This window comes from Alternaria burnsii, assembly GCF_013036055.1.
Source record: "Alternaria burnsii strain CBS107.38 chromosome Unknown 700, whole genome shotgun sequence".
Taxonomy (NCBI): Eukaryota; Fungi; Ascomycota; class Dothideomycetes; order Pleosporales; family Pleosporaceae; genus Alternaria; species Alternaria burnsii.
The window spans coordinates 543,067-570,737 of NW_024066121.1; the positions used below are offsets into that span (position 1 = coordinate 543,067).

At 51.4% G+C, this 27,671-nt stretch overlaps 9 protein-coding genes across 9 annotated transcripts; 6 read left to right on the top strand and 3 right to left on the bottom strand.

Annotated features, from left to right (window-relative positions):
* Positions 1-719: 719 nt before the first annotated feature.
* GT037_009276 (ribosomal protein l35ae) lies at positions 720-1,218 on the bottom strand (the record flags this gene model as incomplete). The annotated part of the gene is made up of 4 exons (XM_038934323.1): positions 720-839; positions 891-964; positions 1,026-1,095; positions 1,150-1,218. The coding sequence occupies 4 exons, from the start codon at positions 1,216-1,218 to the stop codon at positions 720-722; spliced, it is 333 nt and encodes a 110-aa protein (XP_038783125.1).
* Positions 1,219-2,852: 1,634 nt separating this feature from the next.
* Positions 2,853-7,047, top strand: GT037_009277 (glucose-6-phosphate 1-dehydrogenase; the record flags this gene model as incomplete). The annotated part of the gene is made up of 10 exons (XM_038934324.1): positions 2,853-2,899; positions 3,093-3,165; positions 3,217-3,237; positions 3,287-3,631; positions 3,687-3,969; positions 4,018-4,674; positions 4,724-4,792; positions 4,846-4,876; positions 5,482-6,962; positions 7,019-7,047. The coding sequence occupies 10 exons, from the start codon at positions 2,853-2,855 to the stop codon at positions 7,045-7,047; spliced, it is 3,036 nt and encodes a 1,011-aa protein (XP_038783126.1).
* An 808-nt stretch (positions 7,048-7,855) lies between these two features.
* Positions 7,856-9,964, bottom strand: GT037_009278 (uncharacterized protein; the record flags this gene model as incomplete). Its single annotated transcript, XM_038934325.1, has 5 exons — positions 7,856-9,145; positions 9,192-9,198; positions 9,252-9,273; positions 9,325-9,579; positions 9,787-9,964. 5 exons carry the CDS (start codon positions 9,962-9,964, stop codon positions 7,856-7,858), a joined length of 1,752 nt encoding a protein of 583 aa, XP_038783127.1.
* A 1,302-nt stretch (positions 9,965-11,266) lies between these two features.
* GT037_009279 (class v myosin protein) lies at positions 11,267-16,284 on the top strand (the record flags this gene model as incomplete). Its single annotated transcript, XM_038934326.1, has 5 exons — positions 11,267-11,401; positions 11,469-11,601; positions 11,654-11,843; positions 11,895-16,021; positions 16,082-16,284. The coding sequence occupies 5 exons, from the start codon at positions 11,267-11,269 to the stop codon at positions 16,282-16,284; spliced, it is 4,788 nt and encodes a 1,595-aa protein (XP_038783128.1).
* Positions 16,285-18,444: 2,160 nt separating this feature from the next.
* On the top strand, positions 18,445-19,647 carry GT037_009280 (uncharacterized protein; the record flags this gene model as incomplete). The annotated part of the gene is made up of 1 exon (XM_038934327.1): positions 18,445-19,647. The coding sequence occupies one exon, from the start codon at positions 18,445-18,447 to the stop codon at positions 19,645-19,647; it is 1,203 nt and encodes a 400-aa protein (XP_038783129.1).
* An 852-nt stretch (positions 19,648-20,499) lies between these two features.
* Positions 20,500-22,280, top strand: GT037_009281 (sucrose transport protein suc2; the record flags this gene model as incomplete). The annotated part of the gene is made up of 4 exons (XM_038934328.1): positions 20,500-20,597; positions 20,655-21,373; positions 21,425-21,803; positions 21,857-22,280. 4 exons carry the CDS (start codon positions 20,500-20,502, stop codon positions 22,278-22,280), a joined length of 1,620 nt encoding a protein of 539 aa, XP_038783130.1.
* Positions 22,281-23,359: 1,079 nt separating this feature from the next.
* GT037_009282 (nucleosome assembly protein) lies at positions 23,360-24,851 on the top strand (the record flags this gene model as incomplete). Its single annotated transcript, XM_038934329.1, has 5 exons — positions 23,360-23,406; positions 23,514-23,593; positions 23,675-24,385; positions 24,436-24,749; positions 24,801-24,851. The coding sequence occupies 5 exons, from the start codon at positions 23,360-23,362 to the stop codon at positions 24,849-24,851; spliced, it is 1,203 nt and encodes a 400-aa protein (XP_038783131.1).
* A 775-nt stretch (positions 24,852-25,626) lies between these two features.
* On the top strand, positions 25,627-26,460 carry GT037_009283 (p-loop containing nucleoside triphosphate hydrolase protein; the record flags this gene model as incomplete). The annotated part of the gene is made up of 3 exons (XM_038934330.1): positions 25,627-25,696; positions 25,784-26,043; positions 26,101-26,460. The coding sequence occupies 3 exons, from the start codon at positions 25,627-25,629 to the stop codon at positions 26,458-26,460; spliced, it is 690 nt and encodes a 229-aa protein (XP_038783132.1).
* A 167-nt stretch (positions 26,461-26,627) lies between these two features.
* GT037_009284 (ham1-like protein) lies at positions 26,628-27,546 on the bottom strand (the record flags this gene model as incomplete). The annotated part of the gene is made up of 4 exons (XM_038934331.1): positions 26,628-26,764; positions 26,845-27,026; positions 27,168-27,241; positions 27,364-27,546. 4 exons carry the CDS (start codon positions 27,544-27,546, stop codon positions 26,628-26,630), a joined length of 576 nt encoding a protein of 191 aa, XP_038783133.1.
* Between the last annotated feature and the right edge of the window lie 125 nt (positions 27,547-27,671).

Sequence of the window (27,671 nt, forward strand, 5' to 3'; positions counted from 1 at the left end):
AGGCCAGGATAACCGGGTATTGGTAGAGGAGGAACGCAGATGTTGCAAAGTCCGGTGAAGATGACAAGGATAGGGTGAGCAATGTGTTTGGGTCGCGACTGGTTAGATATGGAGGTGCATCATGCAGTAATGTTCATACTATACCTACAAATACAACACAAGAGAAACAGTATCGAGATTCGACTGTCCTTGTGACGTAACTGTGTTGTGTAGTAATAGCAAGCTTTACCGTGTCTAAGAGGCGCAATGCATAGACCGTCTGATCGGGCTGGCGATAGGGCTCCTTGTGAACCTTGAGTATGATTATTTGGGGAGTCGTTGACGAGCGGAGTTGCGATTGTGCGACCGTTAGATAGAGTCGAGCTTGCGTTGGACGTTGCGAACGAGAACCTACACGCCTCAGTTAGCAGCACACCAATGTATCATCCAAGTCGCCGCGCTACAACCCCAACATCACGCCAATGCTCTCAATGACTTTGAACGTAGTATCATTGATCTTGGAAGGAATCTTGATTGAATTTGCCATTGTTATGGACTTTCGGAACCAAAAGACACCGTTGCACCAGCCTGAACATTTACGTGTATGAGAGACTGTGCATGGTGTCTCCCACACTACTGTTTGTTCTCTCGCTCCGTGCCCGGTATTTGCGCCTAATCATCCATCACTCCACTGCTTTTCGACCGTTCGTTCCCGTCGCCAAAGATCGTATCGGAACAGCTTATATCGAAGAAGGGTAAAGCATGACGCGGACGGAGGCACCGAAGGACTTGGGAGGGAGGTTGTTCTTGAACTTGGCGCGGACGACACCGGAGTTGCCGTGAGGGCGGGTGACCTTGCCCTGTTTTCATGTTAGATTTCGCTCGTTCGACAGAGTAGCTGGCGTTCATACCCAGATGACGCGGATCTTGGAGCCTTGGATCGCCCGTTGTGCGCGGTAGACGTAGGCTACCCTCTTGCCGGCGTCTGTTGAACGTGTGTTAGCTCATCAAAATTCGTGGTCGGAGCGACATCAGGGCGGACGTACACCACTGAGCTGCCTTGACATCGTCGACGCCCTCAAGCTTGAGCAGAGAAGTTCCGGGGTTGGTGTTCCTCTATCCTTCTCGTCAGAACGGTAGCCACAATACGCGAATTCGGTGCGCACAAACCTTGCCGCGCTGGTAGCTGATGTGCTTGCCCTTGACGTAAAGGCGGTGGGACTTGTTGTCGGCAGACATGGCGAATTTTTTGGGCGGCCTCGGGGGGATGAAGGGGACGTCTGGGTCGGGGTTGATGCTGTCGTTAGTACAGAGAAGTCGTCGTTGCCAAAGAGAAAGACGAATTGCTTCATGTCCAGTGGGGCGTTCTCGCTTACTAGCGCCACACCAGCCACAGCTGGACAGGCTGTGGCGCAACCGCTTTGCCTTGTCGTCGTCCGAAGAACATCAAAACAAGAGCATCATGGAATACTGGAATCTAAGTCTGTAGAAAGGAAATGCATTGGTGGCATCAATGCATTTTGTGTCCATGGGAGCAACTTGGCTGGTTGTATGCCAATGCATGTTGGGCAAAAAATGCTCGCTCAGTGGCATTGCGCTTTCGTGACAGTCGAGGCAAGTAAGGCAATGACAGTATACCACTTACTGCATCTGCATGACGTGCGCTCGAGGACTGCATGCTGGACCTCCTGTCGTTGTGTACAACTGTTGGGAGTGAAGGCACAATTCTTCCGCGAGATGTCCCGCCGCCACAAAGGCCATGCTTGTCCTAACCTCCTCTTACCTCTTTGGGCCCTGCCTTGCAGCGGATATGTAAGCCTGACGCTTCACTGTTGATAACTGTCCCCTTCGACTGCCTACTGACATGCCGTCGCGTGTCGCCCATCGGCATATTGGGGACTGTGTGAGTAATCGGACCGGCGAAAGACGGTTCACTCATCATGTCACGGTCTGGGATGATCCAAATAGCCAACGGCAAAATTCTCACATATCCATCGCGTTTGCCAGTGCTTTCACGTCACGTTGGCAAAGCATTGCTGGGGCCAGTACGCCATGGCTGTTGCCAGTCTTCAATTACGATGCGCCCCACCAAAGCTACTAGCTTACCAGTGCTGTCCGCTCGGTATACTCAAAGAGGGGCCGGAGGATTTGACAGACCCAAGTACCAGCCCGAGACACTGAGACGTGCCGATGCTTGTGTATACTCTAATAGAATTTACACATTGTCCGGACTCGGGGAGCCTCGCGGCGGGGTAACCGTACATGGGATGCAGCTTCCCTCGGGCGCTGTGACAGTGATGCGACACGACCGAGGGCTTGGAACTCAATTGTAGAAAAGCAAACAGAGTTTCAGAGCCTCAAAGTCTATCGACTTCCAGCCAAGTGCGCACGAAGCCGTTCCACGCGCAGTGCATGGTGATGGTGGGGTTGTCCGCCCATCCCTGGGTACGGCTTTAGCAAGGTCTCCTCCGGCGGGCTTCAAGGGTTTTGACTGGTGCCGGAGATGTTTTGCAAGTCGTGCGGCGGCTTAGTGATGCTTGGAGAATGACCTAGTTGTTTACTGATACCTTTTTAAGGACGTCAGACCTCGCTGTGTGTTTGTGTGAAGCATACCTGTCTGATACCCTATCACCGGCGTTCGAGCGGCAAATTAAAGCTAACCAACGTCACCACCACGCGAAACCGCTAGAGCAGCTCCGATAACCCCACTACATAGGACTTTTCCTCACACACCAACGTCCTATCCGTAGCTTCCGCCCTTACTTCGACATCTCTCGTCTAACCTTATTGCCATCACTCCCTACAGCCCTTAATTGAGCTGTAACCTTGCGCCCGCCCCCTCCCGCAAAGCGTTTACATCACATATCAACACAATGGCGGACACAGTTATCCAGCCCAAGCAAGAGGAGGTCAATGCCGGGTAAGTAGCCCTCACCGTCTCTGACCGACTTGCTACAGCCTTTGGAGAGCTATTTGGATATCCAACCAATTTATCCGGCAGTTACTTTCTGCTGAAGCACGTCGCGCTCTTCGGCGGAGGGGTCGCTCGACGCGCGAAGCGCCCAACACCCTTGCAGCATGCTGAACATGACGGCTGACAAATCTCGCGATAGAAATATGGAGCTCAAGGACAACACCATCATTGTTGTTTTGGGCGCCTCCGGTGACCTAGCCAAGAAGAAGACTGTATGTAAAGAAGCAAATACATAGAGAATCATCACACTAACGTCATATCAGTTCCCAGCGCTCTTCGGTCTCGTAGGTTGCACGGCCAAGACTCGCATTCGATTTCTGACCACCAACACAGCACCGAAACGGCTTCCTCCCAAACAACATCCACATTGTCGGATATGCACGCACGAAGATGGACCGTGAGGAGTACCTCAAGCGCGTCAAGTCTTACATCAAGACCCCCACAAAGGAATTGGAGAAGCAGCTAGATGAGTTCTGCGAGTTCTGCTCGTACGTTTCGGGCCAGTATGACCAGGATGAGTCTTTTGTTGGACTCGAGAAGCACATGCAGGAGATTGAGAAGGGTCGCAAGGAGAACAACAGGATATTCTACATGGCTCTCCCTCCCAGCGTCTTCATCACAGTGTCCCAGCACTTGAAGCGCAACTGCTACCCCAAGAACGGCATTTCTCGTGTTATTGTAAGTAGCTCCTATGCATGTTTCTGGACGAATGCAGCTAACCGCTGTCATGCAGGTTGAGAAGCCCTTCGGCAAGGACCTTCCAAGTTCGAGAGAGCTCCAGCGCGCATTGGCGCCAGACTGGACTGAGGACGAGCTTTACCGTATTGACCATTACCTGGGTAAGGAGATGGTCAAGAACATCCTGATTCTCCGGTTCGGTAACGAGTTCTTCGGCGCAACCTGGAACAGGAACCACATCGACAACGTCCAGATCACCTTCAAGGAGCCGTTCGGAACCGAAGGTCGTGGAGGTTACTTTGACGAGTTCGGCATCATTCGTGATGTTATGCAAAACCGTGAGTGGTTTACTGATAGTAGGAAGAAGCAATGACTGACAATCACAGACTTGCTCCAAGTTCTTACTCTCCTCGCTATGGAGCGACCCATCTCCTTCTCTGCCGAAGACATCCGTGACGAAAAGGTCCGCGTCCTCCGTGGTATGGCCTCTATCGAGCCCAAGAACGTCATCATTGGACAGTATGGAAAGTCGCTGGACGGCCAGAAGCCAGGCTACAAGGAGGATGATACAGTCCCCAAGGACTCGCGATGCCCCACTTTCGCATCTATGGTCGCTTACATCAAGAACGAGCGATGGGACGGTGTACCCTTCATCCTGAAGGCAGGAAAGGCTCTCAACGAGCAGAAGACCGAGGTCCGCATCCAGTTCAAGGATGTCACCTCTGGAATCTTCAAGGACATTCCACGAAACGAGCTCGTCATCCGAGTGCAGCCCAACGAGAGTGTTTACATTAAGATGAATTCCAAGCTGCCCGGTCTCAGCATGCAGACTGTCGTCACAGAACTCGACCTTACCTACAGGCGGCGATTCTCCGACCTGAAGATTCCTGAGGCATACGAATCGCTCATTCTCGACGCATTGAAGGGCGACCACTCCAACTTCGTCCGTGACGACGAACTCGATGCCAGCTGGAGAATCTTCACACCTCTCCTGCACTACCTTGACGACAACAAGGAGATCATCCCTATGGAGTACCCATACGGTTCGTATTGTATTGAAGAGCAAAGCGCACATTTACTAACCATCATCAGGCTCCCGTGGCCCTGCCGTTTTGGACGATTTCACCTCTTCTTACGGATACAAGTTCAGCGACGCAGCAGGTAGGACCTCACCTCTGTAGCGAACTAGAAGAAAAATGCTAACAGAATTGCAGGATACCAATGGCCCATGAACGAGCAAAAGTTGTAGGTGGCTGCTCTACACTTTACGAACGCCTGTGGTAAGGTATGCTCGGGACCACAGTGAATATGAGTTTTAGGGCAGTGCGAGCAACTTTAGCACATTCAAGAGAATAGATAATGAATGAATACAACGGCGTCTCAATGTCGTGAATCAAAGCGCTCAACCGTGCATATGTGGTGACTGGTTTTCCATGACGAAGCACTTGTGCCTGGACCTGCATGCTTGACTTCCGAAAGCGGAGGGCTGGTAAGCTAGGTATTCCTGGTGGGGTAAAGGGCCAGAGCGGGATGGCATCATCGGCGACATGAGAAATTTTTGAGGAGCGTCGCGTCAGAGAAGGCCGACTGAGTCAACTGTAGGTGTCACTGTAGGGAAAATTAGTTGCACACAGTCATCAAGTACTCTGGAAAAAGTGGATATCAGCTCACATGCGTTTGTTGTTGCTGTGCATTGTTGCCGCCAGTCATGGCTAGCCGCAACTTCCTAGAACCTGCCTTGCAATTGCTCTGTGATTCGTCCAAGTTTGCACAGTTTGGTAAAGGCCATAGAAGAGTCATTAAGTATTAATAGTCTAGAAGTCCCAACGTTTTCCGGATCAAACAACCAGATTGAGTTGTCACATCCCTCCCCCGAACCACCTCCGCAACCACCTCCGCGCACACACCATGAGTCCCGCACAAGACATTGCCGGCAGCGGCATCAGCCAACTCGCACGTCAAGTGTCCAACAGCCTCAACCTCAGCACCAGTCCAAACCTCTCCTTCCACAGCCCGCCCTCGACATTTCGCCAACCACCAGGCGGCAGCTTCAACAGCCAAAATCAAACCAACAGCTCGCATGCGCAACAGCTCGCCAAGCAATTAAAGCCTTTCGATACCAAGGACATCAAGGTCCTGCTCCTCGAAAATGTCAACGAAGCGGGTGTCGAGATTCTCAAGGGCCAGGGATACCAGGTCGAGGCCATCAAGGCCAGTCTGGCAGAAGACCAGCTGATTGAGAAGATTCGCGATGTCCACGTCATTGGGATTCGCTCAAAGACGAAGCTCACCAAGAAGGTGCTGGAGGAGGCAAAGAACCTCATCGTCATCGGCTGCTTCTGTATCGGAACAAACCAGGTCGACCTCCAGACTGCCGCCAGCCAGGGTATCGCCGTCTTCAACTCGCCCTTCAGCAACTCGCGCTCCGTCGCAGAACTCGTCATCTCCGAGATCATCGCGCTCGCCCGTCAGCTCGCCGACCGCTCGATGGAATTACACAACGGCACATGGAACAAGGTCAGCAAGGGCTGCTGGGAGATTCGCGGTAAGACGCTGGGTATAGTCGGATACGGTCACATTGGTAGCCAACTGAGTGTGCTGGCTGAGTCCATGGGCATGAGCGTCATCTACTACGACGTTCTTACTACAATGGGTCTGGGAACTGCGCGACAAGTAGCAACGCTCGACGACCTACTCGCACAAGCAGACTTTGTCTCTCTTCACGTTCCGGCTACCTCTGAGACCAAGAACCTGATTGGCAAAGAACAGTTCGCAAGGATGAAGGACGGCAGCTATCTCATCAACAACGCCCGTGGTACTGTTGTCGACATTCCCGCCATGATCGAGGCCAGCCGCTCTGGCAAACTCGCAGGTGCCGCCATCGACGTCTTCCCCAACGAACCCGCCGGCAACGGCGACTACTTCTCCAGCGACCTCAACTCCTGGACCAAGGACCTCGTTGGTCTGAAGAACATCATCCTCACTCCTCACATTGGTGGCAGCACCGAAGAAGCGCAGTCCGCCATTGGTGTCGAAGTCAGCACAGCACTCGTCCGCTACGTCAACGAGGGTACCACGCTCGGAGCCGTCAACTTGCCAGAAGTCAACCTACGTAGCTTGACTCTCGACCAACCAGACTGCATGCGTGTCATTTACATTCACAAGAACGTGCCGGGTGTGTTGAGACAAGTCAACGGCATCCTTCTCCACCACAACATCGAGAAGCAAATGTCCGATTCAAGAGGCGATGTCGCGTACCTCATGGCGGATATCAGTGAAGTCAAGGAGGGCGAGATTAGGGATTTGTTTACCAGCTTGGAGGAACTTTCTTGTAAGTCTACATCAGCTTCCTTTTGCACTGTGGAATTGTCAGCTAACCTTATACAGCATGTATCCGTACCAGGGTCCTGTACTAGGCGGACAGTTCTTCCCGGGATCGCGAACAAAGACACGAGGATGCTCAGAAGCGTTCTCCATTCTCGATTGATCTCGTTCAGCAACATCAAAACGATACGGCTTCTGATATCTTAGGTTCGCTGCCGCATATCTGTGACCTCAAAAGTATGGGTAGAAGGCTATCGTATGGCGTCTGATTGATTTTGCATATACACTGGCTAGGAAAGAACAGGGATAGAAAAGTAGAGTTCAACACTGCGTTGTTTATTACTTAGCATTCTGAATGAGATACATGAGATACGAAGAGAAGAGAAGCATTGTATCTGCACGTTTGTATGCCTGTGTATCTGCCATGAGGTCACGTCCAACTCACGGCTTCTCAGTGCGAACACCTTTTTCCCTAGCCGTTATCCGTAGCCTCCCACAGCGAACTCAACCCAGTCCTTATTTACTAACCCCCATGTAACCGACCTCTTCTGTTTGGTCGTTCATTCTGTTCTGGTAAGACTCTTCAATAAAGTCTCTGCTGCACGGCTCCGTCCCAGACCGACAAGGTGAATTCGTTTCCACACAACGCTAAGTCCCATGATACAACCTGGAACAGTGATATGTTCGATGGAGAGGGCATGGTGAGAATCCTCGAGTCATTGATTACGGAACGAGATACACTCGAACTGGTGGTGATCAGACGCACTTTATGTGCCGATATGATCAAGGCAGGTAGAAAGGCAAATCAGAGCCGAGGCTTGAAAGACTTCTTGCTTCGAACGTATATTGCGTGGTCTGAAAGGCCCCTGTAATACGAAGTGGACTGATAGAGGAGGGATCTTAGCCAAGAGTGATAGTCACTTTTCTTGTGATGTCTTGCAGCCAGATAAAATCTTTTTTATCTCTACCACCACCACCATACGGGTAAGCCGTCGTACCCTCCATAGGGCGCAGGGTCGGTATGCCATTGGTAGTAAAAGCCAACTCGTGGAATCCTCCTGCTCTTAACATGGTTGCGCGTGACGCGAACCCTATACGTTCGTAATGGGTTTCGTGGTTTCTTAGTATCATCAGCCAACTAGGTACGACTTGATGATCGTCGAAGATTGCGCATGTGACCCGGGTGTTGTTGTAGTGATCAGGTGGGTCTGTATCCCACGTGATATCCATGTAATAATTAAGCTTTCCATGATTCACCTTAGTACCGCCAGCAGGAACCACTAGCATCGTTCTCAGGCGCTCTGAAAGCATGCCATTCAAGTCTTCCGAATCTGACCGTACTAAGTTTACGATGGGTAGATCATGAACACTGACAGTGATTTGTAAGTACTGTAAGGTGTCCAGATGGTTCCAGTTCGCAGACCCATCTCGAATGTGGTAAGAAAAGGTGGCATCGTCCTTTTCCGATGGATGGAATTGGTAATCAATGTGTGAAAACCTGACAGGGCCTACCCAGCCAAATGGTGACCAACTAGGATATCCTAGTCGTCTGGTAGCGGGTCTGTCGTGCCGCCAATTTAGGCATATTATACCCGGGCCAGCAATCGATGTTTGGTATGGCAGGCCACATATGGTTCCAATAGACAGGTTTCTTGTATGGTGGTAGTTCAAGACGCCCAGTATCGCGTTCAAAACGTCAGTCTCGTAGCTGAGTTGACGTGTCATGTACTGCTCCAGCAATCGCATGACTTCGTGGAGCACCCTATGTCCATCGTCCTCAATCTCGAAGGCTCGCGAGTCCACGCTACCTCTGAGCATAGAGACACCCGATCCAGCAAGACCACGACAAAAGCGTTCGTGTTCATACGATTTCCTACAAATGTACAACACACCACTCTCAGTAAAGTACAGTCTTTTGCGTGAAAGATAGCCTTCCTGGAATGTCCACCCCCGTGTGAACCATGGGGAATCGGCAACAGCATCGTAGACCGCCTTTGGAGTAAATGATATCGACACATTTCCAATAGCAGTTTCTAGATACCTTAACTTCCGTGCATTACTTATACCTGGTAGGCCATAAGAGGGGTCATTGCCTGCCGCGGCGATCAGGGTGAGCATCGCTGAGGTATATATCAAGTCCATCTGTTGAATTTGATGATGCTTATCCTCTGCGTCATCTTGATTTATACACTAACACTTTTATTAGATACGCTTGCTTGCTAGGAGTAGTACTTACGAAAGCGCTGTGACTTGTATTAGCCCAGACTTCTTGAACGACTAGAGCGGAGAAACTCACTCAACCCAGAGATACCGATACCCTAGAAGTAGGGTAGCTTTGATGCTGTCCTCTATAGTACAAGGCAACATACTAGGCAAAAGTCCGGATGTCGAGTCTGTCTTGAAGACCAAGCCACCCCATACATATGACAAAGCCACATACTGGCAGTTCATGGGTGCTGAAATGACAGCTCTTTCCATACAGTCGATGACTTTTAGATTCTGCGGTTTTTGTCGTACACCGGACGTGCACCGAATATGCGAGTCGCATTCTTCAAGCCAGATCTTTATTGTATCAAAATCAACGTGTGACCCCTCGAGGGTTTCGTGTACTTCTAGACTTCCAGCTGTAGAAAACTCAGAACACCGAATCCCGACGATCGCGGATCGATCGCTGTCCCCTTTTCTGACGCCATTCGAATCATGAAGGGTGGCCACGCCTGAGTGGCCTGACCGTGACCAGCGTCCCAAACGCAACAACAAAGGTCCTTCCAAGCTAGGCGTTTCATTTTCGTATACCTGCATCGCCATTCCAAGTATTTGACAAGCCTTACATGTCGATAACAGTAGCTCTTCTGCTCTTTCTTCGATTCTGAAGATATCCACACTGACTTCATCGAAGGGTACTTTTGGCCATGTTGACAAACATCGGTCGCACGTACTGCTCTTCCTCAGTTTGACATTTTTAGATTTCTGGCCCATAAGATGAATGGCTTTGATGATGTCGTTCATGATAGGTAGAAGGGACATTCGGGAGATGAGAAAGCTCGCTTTTACTGCATTGTATGCAACAGGCAGAATATATCCTAATGCAGCTGCTGTCTTTCGTCTTGTGGCGCTGTAGTATGGATTCGAGAAGACACCTTCAGAGCACCTTGTCGTGTCAATATAAATTGGTAGCGATGCGGCATTCGTGGATGGACAGGAAGGCTGCTGCTGCCTGTTGGGAGTGATTCGTGGATAAGCACTATGGCACGTGATCGTCCATTTGCCCCTCTGGTCCTCCATCTCAAGACAACTAGGCACTTGCATACAGAGCCTCTCATAACGCAGCTACGTCGACGAGTTTTAGTGAACGGGTTGGAACATTTCAACTTGGTCATTTCATCAAAATTCCTCGTCTCATACAGCGGCAATTAATTACTGGTAGCGAGCTCGTGGAGTGTCGGTGACAGCCCCGTAGACAGGTGTACAAGTGCACAGTCACGTCGTGGTGGATACAGCTGAGCCATGACCTCCCAGCCATCTCTTTGACGATGGGTCAAGACGTTGGTCGTTAGTGCTCTGGATTTCCCAGTGTTGAAGAACAATGAGGTGTTGACGCCCACGTATCATGGTGAGGCGGCACGTTTCAGGCAGCCCAGTCAAGTAAGAACGGATGTGGGAGAAGGCAGATTCCCGAGAGGCGAAACGTTTGCAAGGAGTCTACTTGCATAAACTCTGGGGAAGGACTGACGCTTTAGATGACATGAGTGGAGAAGGGGACAGTGCGAGCAAGCATGCTGGCATGCATTGGTCGTGGTGCGCAGCAGGTAGGAAAGACAAGCAACGTCACAGGCTGCTCCAGAAGTGTCGAGGGAGGGTGCCGATCCGACGCAGGCTGGTGAGGCTATTTTGCGTGCGTTTGTGAGGAGGTGCATATGGTGAGACGGCTGTGTGCGCGGTTCCAGTGGTTCCAAGAGGTTGAGCAGTGGTGGTTGGCTCGGCCCCCTGGAGGAGGTCTGTGCGGGCTGGCGGGATGTTGGCGGTGAGAGGCGATTAGCGTGACCAGAGAAAGTCGACAACACGGCGGGCAGCAGTTCGCATATCTTCGCCCACACGATTGCACTTCTCTCCTTTAGGGATGCATCGAGCCCTGTGACTGCAGCGACATCCCACGCTGACGACGCCCACGACCAGGCCCACGAAGAAGCCAGCGACCGCACCGAATTAGCGAGCTGAGCGTGCTGTCCACCACCACCAGGGAGCCGCCTTTGGACCCTGATTGCGCACCGCCATTTGGAGGGGGAGAAAGCAGGACCGCAACCACCCACCATGGCACACATCTACGACATCGGCACCCGGGCATGGCAGCCCGACACCACCGAGGGCTGGGTTGCCTCGGAGGTGACGGACAAGCAGATTGCGGGAGACAAAGTGACATTGGTCTTCACGCTGGAGAATGGCGAGGTACGCGCACCCAAGAGGACACTGCACTGTTGCACAACACGGCGGCTGACAATGATTGACTGTGCAGACCAAAACCGTCGAGACGACGCTGTCTGCCATCCAGACGGGCAATGATCCCAATCTCCCGCCGCTGATGAACCCGGCCATGCTCGAGGCCAGCGACGACCTTACCAACCTGTCACATCTCAACGAGCCGGCTGGTACGGCCCGCCCAATCTGCGTGGGAAACATGGCATACTGACGAGAGTGCAGTGCTCCAGGCCATCAAGCTACGTTACCTGCAGAAGGAGATCTACACATATTCCGGTATCGTCCTCATCGCGACAAATCCCTTTGCGCGAGTCGACTCGCTATACGTACCGGGCATGGTACAGGTCTACGCTGGCAAGCAGAGATCGTACGGCGCTCCGCATCTGTTCGCCATCGCTGAAGAGGCCTTCGCGTGAGTCCCCCGCTCCCCATACCCGCCGTGGCAGCCACTAACCTTCTGCAGCGACATGTTGCGAGACCAGAAGAACCAGACCGTTGTCGTCTCTGGTGAATCCGGAGCCGGAAAGACGGTCAGCGCCAAATACATCATGCGATACTTTGCGACACGAGAGTCGCCCGACAACCCCCACAAGCGGAGAGGCAAGTCCGACTCGATGAGTGAGACAGAAGAACAGATTCTGGCTACCAACCCCATCATGGAAGCTTTCGGTAACGCCAAAACCACCCGTAACGACAACTCGTCGCGATTCGGTAAATACATCGAGATCATGTTCAACAAGCAAACCGACATTATTGGTGCAAAGATTAGGACATACCTGCTGGAACGGTCAAGACTGGTCTTTCAGCCGCTTAAGGAGCGGAACTACCACGTCTTCTACCAGTTGGTAGCTGGTGCGACGGACGAGGAGCGCGAAGAGCTGTCCCTGAAGTCGGTCGAGGAGTTTAGCTACCTCAACCAAGGCAGTGCGCCAGTGATTGAAGGTATGGACGACGTGGCTGAGTTCAAGGCTACAAAACAATCCTTGACCAAGATCGGTGTGCCCGCCGAGACTCAAGCTGGCATCTGGCGCCTGCTAGCAGCCCTGCTGCACATGGGAGATATCAAGATCACAGCAACTCGAACAGACTCAAATCTTGCGCCAGATGAGCCTTCTCTCGTCACGGCTTGTTCACTGCTAGGAATAGATGCCAACACCTTCTCCAAGTGGATCGTAAAGAAGCAGCTCATCACCAGAGGAGAAAAGATTGTTTCCAACTTGACACAGCAACAGGCTATTGTAGTGCGAGATTCCGTTGCCAAGTTCATTTATTCCAGTCTGTTCGACTGGCTGGTTGAGCGAACAAACGAGAGTCTGGCCACCGAGGAGGTTATTTCACAAGCCCACACCTTCATTGGTGTCCTTGATATTTACGGTTTCGAGCATTTCGCAAAGAACTCTTTCGAGCAGTTCTGTATCAACTATGCTAATGAGAAGTTGCAACAAGAATTCAACGCACACGTTTTCAAGCTGGAGCAGGAAGAGTATATGCGCGAACAGATCGACTGGACTTTCATCGACTTCGCCGACAATCAGCCATGTATCGACCTCATCGAAGGCAAGCTGGGTATCCTGTCTCTACTAGATGAAGAGTCACGTCTGCCTATGGGTTCAGACGAGCAATTTGTCACTAAGCTGCACCACAACTACTCTGGAGATAAGCACAAGTTCTACAAGAAGCCCCGGTTCGGCAAGTCCTCTTTCACAGTATGCCACTACGCTGTCGACGTCACATACGAATCCGATGGTTTCATCGAGAAGAACAGAGACACTGTGCCCGACGAGCACATGGAGGTTCTCAAGGCTGCAAGCAACAAGTTCTTGACCCAGGTTTTGGATACTGCTGCTTCGATCCGAGAGAAGGAGACCGCTACCAATGCCTCTTCTAAGCCGGGCACTGCCATGTCGGCTGGACGAAGAATAGCGACCAACCGCAAGCCAACGCTTGGTGGCATCTTCAAGTCTTCCCTTATCGAACTTATGCAGACTATTAACTCGACCGACGTCCACTACATTAGATGTATCAAGCCCAACGAGGCCAAGGCGGCCTGGCAATTCGATGGGCCTATGGTTCTTGGTCAACTGCGTGCCTGTGGTGTTCTCGAAACAGTCAGAATCAGTTGCGCGGGTTACCCCACACGATGGACCTATGAAGAATTCGCCCTCCGTTACTACATGTTGGTTAGGTCCTCTGATTGGACGCCTGAGATCCGAAACATGGCTACCGCGATTTTGAAGAAAGCCTTAGGTGCCGGCAAGAACGATGGCACCGACAAGTACCAGATGGGTTTAACGAAGATCTTCTTCCGCGCTGGTATGCTTGCGTTCCTCGAGAACCTACGCACAGCCCGTCTCAATGATGCGGCCATCATGATCCAGAAGAACCTCCGAGCCAAATACTACCGCCGTATCTATCTCGAGATGCGTGAGGCTGTCATTCTCGTGCAATCGTTGGCTAGGGGCTACATGACTAGGGAACAGGCTGAGGAGGCTAGGCAGGTCAAGGCCGCTACTACCATTCAGAGGGTTTGGCGAGGTAGCAAAGATCGCAAGCGCTTCCTTGTCGTCCGAAACTCGCTCATCAAGTTCGAGGCTGCCGCAAAGGGATTCCTTCTCCGCAAGAACATACTGGACAAGAGGCTTGGAGATGCTGCTCGTATGATCCAACGCAACTGGCGCAAACAACGATACATCCGCGCGTACAAGAAGGAGATCAACGACATCATCACTGTCCAGAAACTCTGGAGAGGAAGGAAGGCCCGCAGGGAATACAAGGTCCTTCGCGCCGAATCCCGCGATCTCAAGAACATTTCTTACAAGCTGGAGAACAAGGTTGTGGAGCTTACCCAGAACCTCGGTACGATGAGGGAGCAAAACAAGTCGCTCAAGTCGCAGGTGGAGAACTACGAGAGCCAGATCAAATCGTACAAGGAGCGCAGCCGTACCCTCGAAAACCGTCAGAAGGAGCTTCAAGCCGAAGCCAACCAGGCTGGTATCACCGCCGCCAAGCTCAGCCAAATGGAAGACGAATACAAGAAGCTGCAGACAAGCTACGAAGAAAGCACTGCAAAGATGCGACATCTTCAGGAAGAGGAGAAGGAACTCCGTGCGTCGCTTAAGAGGACCACAGACGACCTGGAACAATCTAAGAGGAGGAGCAATGTTACCGAGACCGAAAAGATGACGCTCCGTCAACAGCTCGCTGAGTTGCAAGAGCAGGTCGAACTGATGAAGCGATCTGGCCCCATCGCCGACCTGACCAACGGTCACTCCACCTCTGTAGCCCCCAGCAGCTTGATCAAGCTCGTCTCGTCGAAGAAGCCAAAGAGGCGCAGTGCCGGACCGGATACCCGCGATATCAACCGCTTCAGCGAACAGTACAACCCACGGCCTGTCTCGATGGCTCCTGGTTCCACTATCCACAGGCAGAACCTTTCTGGTTCAACCTTTGCTCAGCTTGATAATGTCGAGCTTGAGCTTGAGAACATCCTTGCTGAGGAGGATATGTTGAACGATGAGGTCACCCTTGGCCTGATCAAGAACCTCAAGATTCCATCGCCCACAACCACACCGCCACCTACCGACAAGGAGGTCCTCTTCCCTGCGTATCTCATCAACCTTGTCACCTCAGAGATGTGGAACAACGGCTTCGTCAAGGAGTCGGAGCGTTTCCTCGCAAACGTCATGCAATCGATTCAACAAGAGGTCATGCAACACGATGCGGAAGATGCAATCAACCCAGGTGCTTTCTGGTTGTCAAACGTACACGAGATGCTGTCGTTCGTCTTCCTTGCTGAAGATTGGTACGAGCAACAAAAGACCGACAACTACGAGTACGACCGATTATTGGAGATTGTCAAGCATGATCTTGAGAGTCTTGAGTTCAACATCTACCACACCTGGATGAAGGTCCTGAAGAAGAAGTTGCACAAGATGATCATCCCCGCTATCATCGAATCGCAATCGCTGCCTGGTTTCGTCACCAACGAGAGCAACCGTTTCCTCGGAAAGCTGCTTCAGGGCAGCAACACCCCTGCCTACAGCATGGACAACCTACTCACTCTACTCAACAGCGTCTACAAGGCAATGAAGGCTTACTACCTGGAAGACTCCATCATCACACAGTGTGTTACTGAGTTGTTGAGGTTAGTAGGTGTTACTGCTTTCAACGACTTGCTCATGCGCCGTAACTTCCTTTCATGGAAACGAGGTCTGCAGATCAACTACAACATCACCCGTATCGAAGAGTGGTGCAAATCGCATGACATGCCCGAGGGTACTCTGCAGCTTGAGCATCTGATGCAAGCTACCAAGCTGCTCCAGCTGAAAAAGGCTACCTTGAACGACATTGAGATCATTCAGGACATTTGCTGGATGTTGAGTCCGAACCAGATCCAGAAGCTGTTGAACCAATACCTGGTAGCCGACTACGAGCAGCCCATCAATGGCGAGATTATGAAGGCTGTCGCATCGCGCGTGACAGAGAAGAGCGACGTCCTGTTGCTCACAGCAGTCGACATGGAGGACAGTGGTCCATACGAGATCGCGGAACCGCGAGTCATCACAGCACTTGAGACATACACGCCTTCTTGTAAGTACTTCCTTTCAGCGGTCTATCATCCAATCGAAACACGACTAACACGCACGACAGGGCTGCAAACACCCCGCCTCAAGCGCCTCGCCGAAATCGTCTCTCAACAAGCCATTGCGCAACAAGAGAAGCTCGAGTTCGACGACGACATGCCCAATGGCCAGAGCAATGGTGATGCCATGAATGCTCTGACCGGCGGAATGGGTATCAACGGCGGCGGCATGAATGGACACGGTACGATTGAAGAAGGTATTGAGGCATGAACTTTAGCATCTTTGTAAGCGAGCGAAAGCGAAAGATTTGGTATTAGACATGAAACGACACGAGACGAGATGAAGGAAATAAAGCGCCGCAGATGAACCCAATATTCGTAGTTGTAGTAGCAGCTTTTTCTTCTGTGTCTGTCTAGTCGCTGGACTTCTGGGAGGGATGGAAGATGTGCTTCAAACTACTACACGTTTGTTCTTTCTGCAATTGCGGAAGGGGGGATCAAAGGCGTACGACGCATGATGATGTTGGGTATTTAATGCTGGTGTTTTTTTTTCTTTCCTGGGAATGTTATATCTCTTCAGACTTCTCTTTTGTGTGTGTGTGTGTGTGTGTGTGTGTGTGTGTGTGTGTGTTGTTCGCTGCGCGCGGATGTGATGTTGTCCTTCTGTCGATGTGACAAAGAAGTGGGCTAATTCTGCTGAGCATATTCAAACAGTCTTCGACTACGTGACGGCGTGGGGATGGGAGCCATATTCTGCTTTTGTGATGAGACTCGGCGATAGATCCAAGGTATTCAAGTTCGGTTGAGAGAGGATAGCCACTGAACACGATGATGATGATAGATGATGATGGATGATGGAGGACGATAGAGGATGATGATAGAAGAAGTTGTGTAGGTCGATCTCAGACCTATAAGTATATTAATAGACATTTGCTTGCTCTCAGACATTAATCGTCCTATGAGGGTGTCCGTGACGATCTCTAAGAATCTGCACAGTCAGATAATTTAGTAGACAAAGGTGCTGGCTATCAAATCCAACATCTTCCGCAATCTGTATGCTACCTCCCCACCCTATATGGTTCCATGGACAAATCTTGTTCACAGATTGATATTGCACAAAGATACCATCTCGAGGCAGGCAATTATCTTTTTACTAATTGACAGACACAATGATGAGCTGCCTGAGGATAGTCGCGACTCTTGAACATATGCGAACTCAGATCTTCGCGGTCTGCAAGGATAATGGGGGCTTAACTTTGTGGTTAGCGCAACGCTTGTTGCTTCTGACAACTGATTTTTGATGTGTCTACTGCCCCATCCAAGGGAAAGACTAAACAGGTATAGAGATAACAAGGCCTACCTTACAGCTTACATTAGCCCTTAGTAAGAAGATTTGCAAAGATCAACATTATTGTAGACTTTAGGATTCTCTGTTAATGTTTACATAACTCTAAATTAGCTCTATCATGTCAGGAAGAAGTACACTACTCTACAGAGCTGTTTAGTTTCTCTCTTGATTATGGTGTACTGTGGGCTAACGACATGGCGTTGCGGGCGCCTGGATGACTGGAACCTTAATGCTGATGGCTGCTGTACCGACAATCGACACCGGGGCGGTGGTTTTGTGAGACTTGCGGCTGATTGCTTGCCTATAGGACCCGCGGTCTTCCTCATGGTCAGCGTTACCCGATACCAAACAGGTTCCTTGAAAGTGTGGAGGCGGAGACTTTAGTGTTCCAGAAGTGTCTTAGAATTCGTTTATGTCCAGCTCTTACATCTCCAGATTGATTGGACGGTGGCCAAACTGCAGCTGTGGTTACATGGTTGTCAAAACACGATTCCCTGAGGCCACTGGTGGCAAACCTTAGTACGCAAGCCAGCCTAACTTCAAACTTGCTGTAGATACCTACCAAGGTCTCAGCTTTAGCGATTTAGTCACTATTTGGTCCACGTCTTTGGTACAAGCACAACTTATTTTCTGGTCTACATTTCTGGATGGGTGAACACATAATTACTAGGTAAGTTTCGCTCTTATTACCGAGTCTACCAAGCAAATAAAGAACACGGAAATACAAATTTGCTTTCGTGATCCGAATCAAACTTCACGTGCTCGATACGTGAAAAGCTGATACTTTCCTCGTCAGTTTGTTCTAACGTCGCAATCACGCGCGAGCTGAATTGATTGTCTTGGTCATTCAGGTGAGAGCCCTAGTGAACGTGAGCGTGGCGCACCTGGACGTGCTTCCAAATAATATGACTGATACCGTCTATTACGGGCGGGGCCTTCACCTCCGAACCATTTTTCAGCGCTCCGTGGTTCATATTACCCCATCTACCCACTCAACACGAACACGACCGCAACTGTATCCGCTCACTGAACAGTGTTCATAAAGCACCCTCACATCTCACGTCCCCTCCGATTGTACACACCATGACATCGCCACACGCGAAAAAAGCCGAGAAAATTCGAGAGGAGCTTGGGAGACAGTACAAAGACAAGGATTTCAGATTCCCCACTGAATACACTGCCGCTGAAGCCGCCAATTTTCTCGATATCCAAAAGAGAATGTTCGAGAAGCGAGAGAGGCTCCGATCCGACGACCGTGACCAGGACATCTTACCTGACGACGTATACGCGAACGAAGTCGATCTCCTCGAAGATGCATTACCAACAGCTGAGGGCCAAGAGAAGTTCTGGTTGTGGGTACACAATAATGATTGCAAGATCCGTACGATGCCTAAAGCCGGGGCATTTCAGGACTACTTCAAAGCTCTCGCTCAAACTGATTACTCAGACAAGGTTTCTCTAAGGGAACTGTTCACAGTACTAAAGACACACGTTTACCCATACATACCCGCGGGATCCTACAACGGTTATCGCTATCGCATCGTCCCATCCCTCACCCCACTGGCCCCTGATGAGGAGCTGGTCGACTGGGAGGACCCACGTCAGGTTGCCACCGATCCAATTGTAGCTATCGACCTAGCAGGACAGATAATCCACTCTTCAGACGAGGTCGAGGACCGCAACCGAAGGAGGCGTGCTGACATCTCAGAGGAATCTTATTTCAGTAGCTCCAGCAACAACAGCACCATCCTAGGTAACAGTCTTACTGGATTCGTATGCTTTCAAGTTGGAGAGCTTCGTGCAGCTGAGGAGGAGAATTGGTCAGACAACGGCAAGCTACCCAAGGGACAGGACGTCAGCAAGATTCTATGGGAGCGCACAGACTGGGTCTTGGTCTTGGTCATCAGTGCTGAGAGTACTGCCGGTGCTGTTTGGCTGCTACAGAATTTCAATCCAACAATCGAGCACACATCCGATCAGTACACGATCACCCCAGGAGATCCAGAAGACCCTTATGGGTGGGGTTACTTTGAGGGCGAGCGACAGTTGGATCTGGTGCCGATGCAACGTGGTGGGGTGAAGATCGCGCACAAGATCACTGATCTCACCGAGACTAGGGAGTGGACCATGGATGAGTACATTACAGGAAAGTACGAGATAGTGCAAGCAGTACTCGCGGACCGTGATGAGGGCAAGTCACCAGTCATTGTCAGGCAGCTGCCAAGATTCGAGTCCCAGGATGATTCGTCTCCAGACGTCTCGAGGCTCCGCATTGAGGATGATTAGGAATGGAAGGACGAAGGGTGATGCTAGTGTACCCGTGTATGTTAGAGAAGTCGGCTGGTAGCATATTCGTGCATGTTTCGATCTCCGGATACGTACCAGTACATAGCGATGGCTACAGGGTTTTCCTTTTATCATAGATCTCCTTTTGTTTATGGGTTAGATGGTTTGGTTTCTCGCGATTTGTAGGACATCAAGCAACATGTTTTTAAACCATGGAGTAATGCTGTGATGTGAGGAAATCTGACTCGTGCAGACTGTATTCGTAACGATCAGGACTTTGACACGACCTACCACCAAAGAAAAAAAAGAAAAAGCAAGCAAAGGAAGCCAAACCCACGAACCGCAAGAACAGCTCCATGACCGTCGGCCCAAGCTGCGCCGAACCACGCGTTCGGGGTGCGCCACACGGCCCGCTCAATCTAGCGCGCTAGCTATAGTTGGCCGCCGTTTGGCCCTTCCCACGATCCCGACATCCGTAATCATCTCGACAAGCGACACGGCCAAGCCATGGAGCTGACGACAACGTTTCCTCTCCTTTGCACGCCCTCTCCTCGCGATCCTCCAAACTAAACCCCTAGAAAAGCAGAGAGACAAATACCAACTTTCTTTCGCTCCCTCGATATACCTTTCTTATTGCTTTTCCCTTATCTCATACGTTGTTGCATTGAGCGCGCATTATTCTAGTTGACTGATTACCTCGGACCCTGCATATCGCGAACGTAATACGAAACCTGAACCACACGATCCGGCTTACCCCAATGCGCCCTTCCACGTTTGCCTAAATTACGAGAAAGATCCTGAGAGAAAGCGCACGCGACTGCATCCGCATTGCCGTCAAGGTGTTAGGGGAAGATGCCGTCTGTTGCGCAATGGCAGGGGACGCCTTCAGTCAAGGGCTCGACTGAGAGCATACGCATGGCGTTGCTCACAGCGTCGCTCATAGGCTTGCAGTGAATACGATCCTGACCCAAGAAGTCTACATGTGTCATGTACTAAGCAACATGCAGGTTCACGTGGAATGTCGAAATGACATATTGCACACCCTACCTCCTCGAACTCGGTCTTACGAAATCGAAAATCTCCCTTGTTTGGGTCGCCGGTCCACTGTCAGGCCTCATCATGCAGCCCATTGTCGGCGTCGTCGCAGATCGTTCTACCTCGCGATGGGGCCGTCGAAGACCCTTTATGTTCTTTGGGACGATACTGGTGGCCATGTTCTTACTGCTGCTAGGCTGGACAAAAGAGGTGGTTCGGTACTTCATAAAGGACGAGGTTGCGGCTAAGAGCGCGACGATATACGTTGCTGTGTTTAGTATCTATGGGATTGATTTCGCCATCAATGCTGTGCAGGGAAGTTGTAGAGGCTTGGTAGTCGATACTTTGCCTATTTCGAAACAACAGATGGGCAGTAGTTGGGCGAGCAGGATGGTTGCGGTCGGGAGTTTGATAGGGTATGGCGCAGGAGCAATTGATCTGAGGAGTGTGTTTGGGCCCATGTTGGGAGACACGCAGTTCAAGCAGTTGACGGGAGTTGCAGCTTTGACGCTGTGCTTGGCGATTGGCACGACAAGCTGGGCGGTTACTGAAAGAGTGCTTATTAATGACGGAGCTGAAGAGGGCAAGGAGCTGGATCTCAAGCAAGTTCTCGGTACTATCGCACATACTGCTTTGAACCTGCCCCGAAGTATCCAAGCCATCTGTACAGTTCAATTCTGGGCTTGGATTGGTACGTTGTTGATGTGCTATTTGTGCGGACTGTGTACTAATGATTGGCCAGGCTGGTTTCCTTTCCTCTTCTACAGCACGACTTGGGTTGGCGAGGTATACCTACGGTATGACGCGCCAGCTGAGGTTAAGGCAGCAGGTGATCTTACGGGCAAGGTTGGTCGCATTGGCTCCATGGCCCTCATCGCCTTTTCCATTATCACATTCGTAATGTCTGTTCTCCTACCTTTCTTTGTACAGAGTCCAGAAGACGATGAAAAGGGCCCTGGCTTCTCCCATCCGCCTAAGCGGTTGACTGGGCTGGCAAGATATAAGCCAAGCCTACTCACAGCATGGACAACTGCGCATTGTATTTTCGCAGGAAGCATGGTCATGGCGCCTTTCGTGAGAAGTCTGAGACATGCGACTATCATCATCGCTTGCTGTGGCGTGTAAGTGACCACCGTGAACCCCTCCTCCACGGAGCTCGACTGATGCAACACAGATCATGGTCCGTAGCCTGCTGGGCTCCCTTTGCGTTCCTCGGCGTAGAGATCAACCGCCTCAACACATCGTCGGCGCACTCGACACACCCAAAGCGATCCTCCATCGACCTTCCTGAAGCGCAATCCAACCTCGAAAAGGGTGCTGCATCTTCCTCTAGCGGCGGAGCAAGCTCAGGCCAATACCTCGGCATTATGAACCTATATACGACGCTACCACAATTCATGGGCACAGGGATATCGTGGGTAGTATTTTCCATCTTGGAGCCCGGAAAGAGTCCCGAGTTGAGCGAGGCGCCGCCCGAAGAACATCATAGCACGGATGGGCCGAATGCAATTGCAGTCTGCTTGTTTATTGGGGCCTGTTCGGCGTGTATGGCGGTTGTTGCTACGAGGAGGTTGGGAAGAATACAGGGAAGGCTGTAGATGGGAAGACGTGGATGCCTGAATAGCCTAAGAAAAAAAAAAGTCCAAACCACCATCGTCATGTCCATGTCAAGACTTTTTCAAGTTCTCTCATCAGTTGGTGGTGTCCCGCTCCTGCCGGTCGGCAATTGTGAGCTGTGGGTATTGTTTGGAAGAATTGAAGTTCTCTCGTCACGACGCTTGTCACTGGGAATAGGGTTCTTGCACATGCCGCTAACGGGCAGTAGAGAACATGACTCTTGGTGACACCCACCCCCAACATGCTCACATCCGTGGTTGCCATTGCCGCCTTGCGGGTTCGGGCTTAGGGTGGTGCCATGGGCCAGAGAGATTTTGCTAAGGGTTTGCTAAGGATTTTGCAGAGACCCGCTTTGTTCTAGAAGGCAGGTGTGGCTACTGATCGAAGCTGACGCTGATCGGGTGTGTGTAGAGATCGCAAAGAGTACCTAGGTAGGATATGTGCATGCTGCTGCTTAGTGCATCCGTGTCGAGCTCCGAGTCGACTCACGATGGTGACAATGTGCAGTCGGGGCGTGTCCGGGCGTGGGATTGGACAGGGTGGAAAATGCACGCTCTCCCGTCTCCGAGTACCCTCTCCGAGTACCCTCTCCAAGTACCGGCGGCCAAGGTCGGCCGTGGTGTCAGTGCAGGGCAGGGCAGTCGACGTGGTAGACTACTGCGCGCACAAGCAAGTGAGGTATCGCCGCCAGATAAACTTGAATCGCTCGTTTGCTGGGTGTCGGAGAGATGCAAGCAAGGGCACACGTGCCATGTCGCTGCGAAAAGACGGTCAAGGTACAAAAACCACCTCGCCTGCCGCTCTGGCTTGATTGTAGCCGCCTCCATCCAACGGGCAGTGTCTATCGTCTGGTCGCGCAGTCCCAGTGTGTTGCTGTTTGCCAGCCTACGGTTGCATTTTCCACTAGCCTGCAACTAGCCATAGAGAGGGGCGAAAACAACCTTGCGTAGCGCCTGTCCTTCTCGCTCAACCCGCCGAACAATTCTGCGGCTCACCCACAACATCCACCTTTCGCCCAACAATCTCGCCACAGCCAGACCGACATCACTCATTCGCCAAGATGTCTGAGCCGATCCGCAATAAGAAGATGGATTCCATATCCGCCCCGTAAGTCGCTTCCCAACCCTCCGCCACACAATTTTGTCTCCCAAAAACACCACCACAACAAGCCCCCCCATCATGGACGTACCGCATTCTAACGTGCGCCCTGCCAGCACCCCCCAGAACACACCCGCAAATGCTGCCCCGATATCGTCGCGCGCTCAGCAGCCCGGCGTGGGCACCATCAAGGAAGGTATGTCGCAAATTCCTGCCCCTCCAACCCCGCCTTGTATCGTCGTCAAGGCCTTGACCGCTAACTCGATTTTTCGCACAGAGGAACTAGAGCGCACCGCCGCCGGCCTGTTCGCTGCCAACCCCGCCCTCGTCGCCATGATGCAGAACAAGCTCGGCTCGCTCGTCGGCCGCTCAAGCGGCTACATTGAGTCGCTCCCAGCCTCGGTCCGCCGCCGTGTTGCCGGCCTCAAGGGCGTCCAGAAGGAGCACTCCAAGCTCGAGGCTGAGTTCCAAGAGGAGGTCCTGCAGCTCGAGAAGAAGTACTTCGCCAAGTTCACACCGCTATACCAGACCCGTGCCAAGATCGTCAACGGCAACGAGGAGCCCTCAGAAGACCAAGTCAAGGTCGGCGAGCAGCAAGACGAGGATGACGAGGATGAGGACCAGCCCGAGCCTGAGCTCAACAAGGACGAGGGCAAGGATGTCAAGGGTATTCCAGAGTTCTGGCTCAGCGCCATGAAGAACCAGATCTCGCTCGCCGAGATGATCACAGATCGCGACGAGGCTGCTCTGAAGCACCTGACCGACATCCGCATGGAGTACCTCGACCGCCCCGGTTTCCGCCTCATCTTTGAATTCGAGGAAAACGATTTCTTCACCAACAAGACCATCACCAAGACCTACTTCTACCAGGAGGAGAACGGCTACGGAGGTGACTTCATCTACGACCACGCCGAGGGTGACAAGGTCGACTGGAAGGCAGGCAAGGACTTGACTGTCCGCATCGAGAGCAAGAAGCAGAGGAACAAGAGTGAGTTTTAAATCGCCGTCACGAGGTGATAGCAGACTAACAGCTTTCAGACACCAAGCAGACCCGCGTCGTTAAGAAGACCGTGCCTACAGAGTCGTTCTTCAACTTCTTCGACCCGCCCAAGCCCCCACAAGACGATGATGATGCCACCTCTGATATTGAGGAGCGTCTCGAACTCGACTACCAGCTCGGTGAGGACATCAAGGAGAAGCTCATCCCCCGCGCCATTGACTGGTTCACCGGCGAGGCCCTTCAGTACGAGAACCTTGAGGACTTTGACGAGGGCGAGTTTGAGGACGAAGACGATGAGGACGAGGATGAGCTCAGCGATGACCGCGACGAGGAGGAGGAATCAGACGACGAGGTAAGCAGTTATAGTCGCTGTTTGAATAAACACCAACTAACACGATTCTAGAACGACGGCACAAAACCAAAGCAGGAGGCTGCTGAGTGCAAGCAGAGCTAAACACTCGACGAAAATAATCTCGCATTCCCAAGATCACAATATCCCCAGGTCGTTCTAAGCGGCATGTGCAGTTCAAGCTAGCCTCCTAGCCGCCTTCTGTCACACTGAGATGTCTTTTTGAAACGACTCTCCACGTCCGATATTTCACTTCACGATTTCTTACTCGGCGTAATACTGCATCAAAAGAGTTCGGGGGTGTTCGTTCGGCAATGGTTGGTTGGAGCTTCCTCTGGACTAGATATCTTAAGAACTACTCAGTTCTCTACCCTCCCCCACCACCACTTCTTCTCACCCCTCCAGACATCTGCTCGAACAGGTTCCTGGGCTCTTACAACCACCAATCGCTAGCATCTACGGCGTTGTCTAGGTGGGGTTTTGCAGCATGTTTTCCTTGGGTTCAGGGACGTTTATGTTGACGAGGTATTTTAGACGGCGTAGGTAGTCTTGAGCGCATGTTACGGGTCAATGAAAAGAAAAGTTTGAAGCCTCACTTTTGGTAGGAGCCAGTATGATTTGCTCATGCTGTTGATGCATGTTGATCTGCCTCGGTAGGAGTGTGTGTGATAACGCTCGCCTCATTCCCGGACCCAACCAACTATCAATGAGTTCTACAAGGATATTACACATGCTGTGCTTACATAGGTATCCTTGCACTCGCCGTCACACTTCAGATGCTGTGCATTTGCTTTGTCTTGGGGGCCATGTCAGGATGAGTAGTGCGGGGTAGTGGGGGTTGTGCCGGGTGAAGTTCGGGCGCTCGAAAAATAATTCTGGAATGCGATCAGCAGCGGACGCGACTGAGCACCTGAACGCTACACAATACACTACCATCCTCATCCCGCAAAGTACTACCACAATTACCCTGCAAGATATACCTGTATCTGGCAATAAATCCTAATCGCAAGGCACATATAAATAACGACTTGCGCAAGCCTACAACTCGCAACAGCCTGCCAACTACGCGACTGAGACCGATCACAACTTTGCGACTAGAGACGACGAGGAAATGGCGCGCCAGAACCCAAACATTGTCATCACGGGTACACCCGGAGTAGGAAAGACAACACACGCTGAGCAATTAGCGCAAGCAACAGGATTCAAGCACGTCTCCGTGAATCAGATTGTCAAAGATGAGGGCTTCCATGAGGGCAAAGATGAGGAGACAGGGAGTTGGGTTGTAGACGAAGACAAAGTATGTAATATCCTTATAAAAACCATGGTTCTCCGGGCTAATGTGTGTTCCATCCAGCTACTCGACCACCTGGAATCCCTCCCCCTAGCCAGCACAGGCGGCTATATCCTCGACTGGCACGCGTGCGACCTGTTCCCCGAACGCTGGATCGACCTCGTCATCGTGCTGCGCTGCGACAGCACACTTTTATACGATCGTCTCACCGCGCGGGGCTACAAGGGGAAGAAGCTGGAGGAAAATATGGACAGTGAAATCATGCAGGTTCTGCTTGACGAGGCGAGGGAGAGCTATAAAGAAGAGATCGTGGTGGAGCTGAGGAGTGAGAGTAACGAGGACGTCGAGGGCAACTTGGAGCGGGTGGAGCAATGGATTGAGCAGTGGAGGAAAGACAGGCAGAATGCGGAAGGGGAAGAGTAGGTCGAGTTGGAAATATCTAGAGGGAGAGGGGAAAAAGGTACGACGTGATATGATGGCATGTGTTATGATACCAAGACGATGTTTTTCTCAAAAGAGTTATGGTGAGGTTGACTATCACTTCGACCCTCTTCTTGTGCTCTAGGCGCTACAGCAATCAAAATGCTCTTCTACGCCTCAGTTTTCTTGCTCGCCAGCCACTCCTTCAACTTGTCCAGTGCCTTAGCCCGATGGCTAATCTTATTCTTCTCGCTCTTTTCCATCTCAGCATACGTCTGGCCTTCGTACTCGAAGCACGAGTCCCAACCTTTACATCGTCAGCTCCTCGTACTCCTTCTCAAGCCCTCCCACACTTTCGACACAATAATGAAAGAATATGCCACTTACCGAAAACAGTTGGACCCCGGCTTTCTACCAACTTCCCATCTGTGCGTCCTTGGAAGAGAATCGCTTCGTGGCCTGGTCCCTCGCAGTATCCGAATGTGCATACGGCTTGGGCGGACTTGTCGTCAAAGCCGGAGAGCATTTTGTGGAGGTTGGAGGCGCCAAGGGAGAGCATGAACCATTTACTGGCGGATCAGGGGTGTTAGAGAGGCGGCTGTTCAAGGGAGATCATTGGAGAGGAGTTGATAAGATGTGTCAATGGATTACATGGGGTAGAAGACAAGGAAAGGAGGAAGGGGAAGGGTTTGAAGAGAAAGGCGACATACATATACGGTCCCGGAAGATCGTTCATAGCTTTGAAGCAGAGACATGTGTCTTCTACTAAGACAGGACCTTGAATCTGAATCATGGGTTCGTTAGCAACCAACAAAATCCTAAATGTACAACTACTGATTTCGCTTCATGAGAATTCTGTGTTACCATATCAAGGCACGAGGTGGGTTAGATTGTTGTTGTACCTACCGCTTCGGCTGCTCTGCGTGCCTTATCTTTTGTGACTTCTTCAACGGTGCCTTGGATCTCGACTAGATCGACGTTTTGATTCCGCAGCTCGATGACACCAGAAAGAATTGCTTGGACTTCGGCGAGCTTGTTCTTGTTGCCCGTTATGAAGTTTAGGACCGTGGGAATGCTTGAGGGTGACATTATGAGTGTACTTGAGAGCGTAGCTCCGGAATTTTTGAGTGTTCGTCTTGATGAATCTTGATGCTATGAGGATCGTTAGTTGGGATTTATATGATTTGTTAAGCTGCTGAGTGGGATTAATGTTT